General features: G+C 35.2%; 1 protein-coding gene across 1 annotated transcript; it reads right to left on the bottom strand.

Moving 5' to 3' along the window:
* Positions 1-3023: 3023 nt before the first annotated feature.
* On the bottom strand, positions 3024-5035 carry LOC111819379 (NKG2-A/NKG2-B type II integral membrane protein-like). The gene is made up of 4 exons (XM_023725821.1): positions 4843-5035; positions 4325-4429; positions 3708-3761; positions 3024-3226 (listed from the first exon to the last, which is right to left on the bottom strand). Exons 1-4 carry the CDS (start codon positions 5030-5032, stop codon positions 3024-3026), a joined length of 552 nt encoding a protein of 183 aa, XP_023581589.1. The 5' UTR covers positions 5033-5035.
* Between the last annotated feature and the right edge of the window lie 1089 nt (positions 5036-6124).

Raw genomic sequence — 6124 nt, 5'->3', positions numbered from 1 at the left:
ATAAAGGAGCCCTGGTGATGCAACGGTGAAGCACTCGGCTACTAACTGAAAGGTCAGCATTTCCAACTCATCAGTGGCTCCACAGAAGACCTGGCAATATGCTCCCATAAAGATCGCAGCCAAGGATACCCTATGGGGCAGTTCTACTCTGCCCTATAGCATCCCTGTGAGTCAAATCGACTCAATAGCACACAATAACCACACAAGGCATGTTAAGACATAATAGTATAAAGATGTCAATTGTGAACAATTAATCTAATGATTAAATATAATTTCAATAAAGTTGCCTCATGATTGTGTGAAAATGTTTGTAAAGGCACTAAAAGGGCCAGTGCAACAGGATATTCTTGAAGAAGACTGTGATGAAATTGTTTGTTGCACTGAGCATCAAGGTTTAACAAAAAGCTTTAGTAACTTTTACCATGTGGTTTTGGTGCAAGAGAAAAATGTAAAAATGAAACACAGTCCCAGTGTCCCTAAATTCATCACATTCAGACACAGACACACACAGGAACTTGATTTATGACAAAGGCGGCAGAGAGAAGAATGGAGAAATGGTCATCTTTGCTACATGTTATGCTCCATCAACTGAGTCATGATGTAGACAAGCATGAACTTCACTTCTATCTCATTTCATCAAAAATACAGCAGCACAAAAATAAAATTCCAATGAATTGTTGATCTACATGTAAAAGGTAAAAAAATAAAATGAAGAAGCAAGATATTTCCTGCAGATAAATACAAGAGAATATCTTCATGTAACTTGACTAATTTCTGAATTAGGCCCAAAATAAACACTAACACCTGCAACAATGCTAAACTGGACTATTGTAACATTAATAAAGCTTGTTCGTTAAAAGTCTCAAAATATTAAAAGTAAAACTGTAAGTCACTGAGAAAAAAGAAGCTGTTTAAATCCATTAAAATCAAGAAAGAGCTCATATTCAAAATATGTCATTAACTTATTGGAAGGAAAAGACAATCTCATAGGAAAAATGGACAAGAGACAACAGGCACTTCACCAAGAGGGCATCCTAATGCTAATAGCACATAGAGAGGTGTTCAGTCTAACAGTAATCTAGAAAATGCATTATTAATATCACAATGATACTGCTATAAACCCATAAAAACTTCAATATTAAAATTCCTCAAAGTACTAAGTCCTGGTGAGTGCAAGGACCAAGGAATACATTCAGACACTACTGAATAAAACTGATACATGTAAAAAAACTAGGAAACTATTAAATAATTTTACACATTTTGACATGCACAGATACCTATGAAATTTAATTCCTACACAAACAGGTAATATGTGGACACATTACATACACAAGGATGTACAGAGAATAACTAAGTATTTGTAACAGGCAAGTGTTAGAAATAATCCAAATATCCATGCACAGTAAAATGGATTGCAAAATATATTCACATAATGTAGCAGTGAAAATTAGCAAACTACAGTGAACTGCAACAAGATAGATGAATTACGTCAATGACTTACATGAGTGAGAGGAAACAGACCAAAGAGAAAATGCATACTGTGTGATTTCATTGATATTAAGTGGAAAAACAAGCAAAGCTATTCTATAATATACAAAAGAGAATAGTGCTTTAGGGAGGACAGAGAAGTACTGAGAGCAGACACAAGGAAGTGGCTTCTAGGGGACTGTCAACGTCTATTTCTTAAACTTATTTGTAAATAAACAACAACAACAAAAGAAACCACCGACTTTGTCGCCATAGAGTCGATTCTGACTCATGGCGACCTCGAGTTTCACAGACTAGAACTGAGCTCCACAGGTTTTCCTGGCTGTCCGTAATGTTTTATTCCTTTTTTTTTTTTTTTTTAATTTTATTGTGTTTTAAGTAAAAGTTTACAGGGCAAATTAGTTTTTTGTTCCAAAATGTCTACACAACTTGTTTTGTGACATTGGTTGTAATCCCTACAATGTGTCAGCGCTTTCTGTTTCCCTCTAAACCCTGAGTACCCTGTGTTCTTTGTCCGGGTTTCCTGTCCCTTCTTGCTTTCTCGTCTTTGCTTTGGGCAAATGTTGCCCATTTGGTCTCATAGACTTGATTAAACTAAGAAACACGTTCCTTATGTGTATTATTGTTTGTTTTATAGGAATACTACAAGTCGCAATAGACTCAACGGCAAGGGCTTAATGTTTTGCTGAAGGAGGCCTTCGGGAGTGGCTTCAGTTCTGACTTGACAGGGTGTCCTGGCGCCACAGTCTCTGGGGTTCCTCCAGTCTCTGTCAGACCAGTAAATCTGGTGTTTTCTTGTGAATTTGAATTTTGTTCTACATTTTTCTCCTGCTCTGTCTGGAACCCTCTATTGTGATCCCTGTCAGAGCGGTTGGTGGTGGTAGCTGGGCACCATCTAGTTCTGGGCTCAGGCTGGGGGAGGCTGTGGTTCATGTAGAAGCAGATGGCTAGGACTTTCTTTCAGGGTGATGCTGAACTGTTGACTTTTTGAAGATCAGCGGAGTGCTTAAACACTGCACCACCAGGGCTCTTTACTCTGGGACAGGGTATTTTTAAATACTTGGGTCATTCACTGTCTAGGAGCCCTGGTGGCGGAGTGGTTAAGTGCTTGGCTTAGAATTAAAAGGTCGGCAGATGGAACCCACTAGCCCACTCTGTGGGAGAAATACTGTGGCAATCTGCTTCCATGAAGATTTACAGTCCTGGAAACCAGAGGGGGCAGCTCTAGGGTAACTATGAGCTGGAATCAACTTGATGGCACAGGGTTTTTAGTCACTTTCTCATCAATCTGCACAATTATGTATTTAGTTGTTATTTTTTTTGACGTATGAAAAAATAAAAAGTATATATTAGAAAAAAAGCATTTACAGAAGTATTGTTTTTCATGAGAAATAGTACTAAAATAAACAAATGTGCATTAATAGCCTAATAATATAAATAAAATATTGTAAAATCAAATGGAGTATTAAACAGCCTTGACAATAAATACACTACAACTATATACTAAAATATGCATGAATCCTACAGACATAAAATTAACTGAAATAAACTTTCCATAAAATGTTCGAAACATTTAAAAATCTTACCTTTTCTTCTTCATTATCTATGTAAAGCAGATTAGATTTCTTAGAAGCACATTCCAACCGACTCTCTTTCCATGATTTTTTCTCAGTACTAATGTAATAACAGTTGTTGGAATACATAAACCAGGCCTTTGGACAACGACCACAGTGATCCCCTATGAAAGATTATGAATTACTACCAAAATGATTGGAATGAACAAATAACTATTAAATGACATATTTGCATAGGTACAAACAAATATGTACATAACCAAGATACACACCTTCACAACTGGTACATGTAAAACAAAACACAAAATGCCATATATATATATATGCACAGAAAGTTAGCATCTTGACCCCTAATTTATCTACCCATATAAGGCAAACAAACAAAGACTATATGCTATACATGTCCTGAAAATGCACATGTAGTGCCTTTATTTGATTTTGGTGGGTATATATATAACCGTCTATTGATTTCTTAAAAATATTTCATCTTATTGTTACACAAGAAGGAATGCCCTCCTATTCTTTATTTAAGAAAATATATTGCTCCATTTTAGCTTTTAAAGTTTATTATCTTTTTTGTGAGCCTTAATATAGGGACAAAATATAGTCTGCACTAGTATCAGAACTTTATAAATGGTCACATACCTTTCTCAGTTCTTTTTATTGGAGAAGAATTGTTCTGTTCCGATTTTACACTATCTAAAAAAATTTACAGTAATTCTTAGATTAATATGCTATAAATAAATCGTAATATTTCATTTTCCGATTTGAAATGTGATATGTTTACTATTAGAATAGTGGAATAAAAATAACAAAAACAATGAATAAACTCATGAAGTTCTTTGGGGAAAAATTTAATTACTGAAATTCAATTCCTACACATGCAGGTACAACCAGTGTTTTTTGGAGAAAAACAGCCTAATGAACCAAACTTTACCATCTCTTACGGTATTTGATACAACCACTCTGAAAAATTAACTTGTATTGTTCAATAATTTTGTGCAGATTTCTAACAAAAAATGGAGAATATATACATATATAAGTGTATATATATATATATACACACATATATATACATTCTACACCGTTATTTATATTCCTTACAAATTCACAATAATCTTTCCATATTTAGTCCCAATATAAACATTGAGTCCAAATACATACATTATACTGAAAATTCTCTTCCTTAATATTCTTAATAATTAGAGGCACTTGCAAATCATTAAAGCAAAAAGTTTCCTTATTATCTTTCAAAGACTTACAAGGAGTAATAACTGTGATTGTCATGGTTATTACACCGACCATCAAGGCAAGGCAGAGGAGTCTCAGGACCCCAGCAATGAGCCTCCCAGGAGGTGCTGGAAAATCTGCAGGGAGCAATGGAAATACTGAGAAAGGGAAGATGGAGCAAATGGTTTGGGAGCTTTACATACAAGAGGAACCATATGCACAGACAATTATATGCATGAATGCTGGGACTGAACCCACTTCCACCTTTGTAATCTTTCTCTACACCACTGCATTTTCAGTAAACATACTGCTCCGTGAATTGTAAGTCAGAAGCTACAGATTTCAACAAGGCCTGAATAAAACTAGTCTTCAGATTCCATATTAGAATATCATATGTCCAATTTGAGTTCTGATCCTCAAAAATGAAAATATGTGAGCCTGTTCCCCAAATCTGACTATCCTTTCCTGTCTCAATTTTTCCTGTTTCCCCACATCTCTGCTCCCAACCACAGCCTAGAGCAGTAATATTGAAGGTCAGTAAATGCTTTACCTTTGCAGTGGGATTTCTTGTCATTTCCTTGAAGATCCTGAGCTGCATTATGAAGCTTCCGTCCCACAGAGGTTATTTGCTGCTCACTGTCTGAAATGGAGCAGCTATTTTTGCTCCTAGGTTTGGTTTGCTGCCTCTTTGGGTATTCGGCCAGTTTGACTTGTGAGTAGATTACTCTTTGATTACTCATCTCTGCAGCTGAGTGGTGTCACGGACTGTGCTTTAGAGTAACTGTGCTTTAAGGAGTCAGTATGTGGTGCAGACAACGACAAGATGGCTGTGCACACAAACTGGGCTGTGGGGGTTGGGAGTAAGGCGAGGATTAGTGGTCATTTGCAGTTGACAAGTCTAGTTCTGATTCGGATTTACTTTAGGCTTTCCACAAGGGTCCAGTGTGGAGTAAGTACTATTTTTTTAGATATCCTGCATTTGACAAAATATTATTTGCCCGAGTAATGGAAAGCAATGCCTTTTTGAGGATAAAGAAGTTCATAAATTAAAATATCATTACTTATTTAAAGTCAGAGTCCATGGAAATATCATAAAAATCATTGCATTACCTGTGTTAAAATTTAAAATTCTGTATTTGGGAAAAAAAAAGCATCAATTTTTATGAAAATTTAAAACGTGATAATGATTAAAGACTAAGTAATCCAAAAATGAGGGGATAGAAAAGTTATCATATATATTGATTTGTTCCTCTAAATTACTTTGATTAGTGATACACATGTATTTACTTAAAGGAGATGAAGTGTTATCCTAGGTCTTTTTCTTGTTCGTGGATAGGTGGACAGTTCTGAGAAATCACTAAGAATTCAAGGAAAAATTTTACATGTTGGAATGTGTTACCTAACACACTCAACTTATACACAGACTAAAAATACTGGAAGCACCACAAAGAAAAATATATATTTAAAAAAAAAAAAAACACTTCTTTTATGGAAGACATTGTCAATATTTAATGGTTAGAATAGGAGGTAATAAGACGATGAATGAAAATGTCGACCATTTCTGTAAGAACACCCTTGAGTTAAATGTCCAGAAAGATCCTGTGTTTGTCAAGGTCATTGAGGGTCGCTTTAGTTGGGGAATTAATTATAATAATTCAGTTCAAGTAAGTTAATTTAATCAATCGGCTCCAGAGTAAGTGAAATTTAGAATTAGATTTCAGTTTTTAAACCTACAACGTTTGACCTTTAGGAATTAGCCCAGTTTTGCAAAAAAAAAATAGAAATGATACTATATAAAAATAATGGATGTAATACACTTAACACTCAACCTG

This window comes from Trichechus manatus, unplaced genomic scaffold (genome assembly GCF_000243295.1).
Source record: "Trichechus manatus latirostris isolate Lorelei unplaced genomic scaffold, TriManLat1.0 scaffold00439, whole genome shotgun sequence".
Taxonomy (NCBI): Eukaryota; Metazoa; Chordata; class Mammalia; order Sirenia; family Trichechidae; genus Trichechus; species Trichechus manatus.
Note: the sequence above shows the minus strand (reverse complement) of the source record. Positions and strands in the feature narration are given on the sequence as shown.

Excerpts from the sequence above, each read along its gene's own strand:
- LOC111819379 (XM_023725821.1), bottom strand. The coding sequence starts at position 5,032 with ATGAGTAATCAAAGAGTAATCTACTCACAAGTCAAACTGGCCGAATAC. Across the intron at positions 3,762-4,324 it reads AATCACAGTTATTACTCCTT|ATAGTGTAAAATCGGAACAG; the intron begins GTAAGTCTTTGA and ends AAATTTTTTTAG. Across the intron at positions 3,227-3,707 it reads AATAAAAAGAACTGAGAAAG|GGGATCACTGTGGTCGTTGT; the intron begins GTATGTGACCAT and ends AATCTTTCATAG.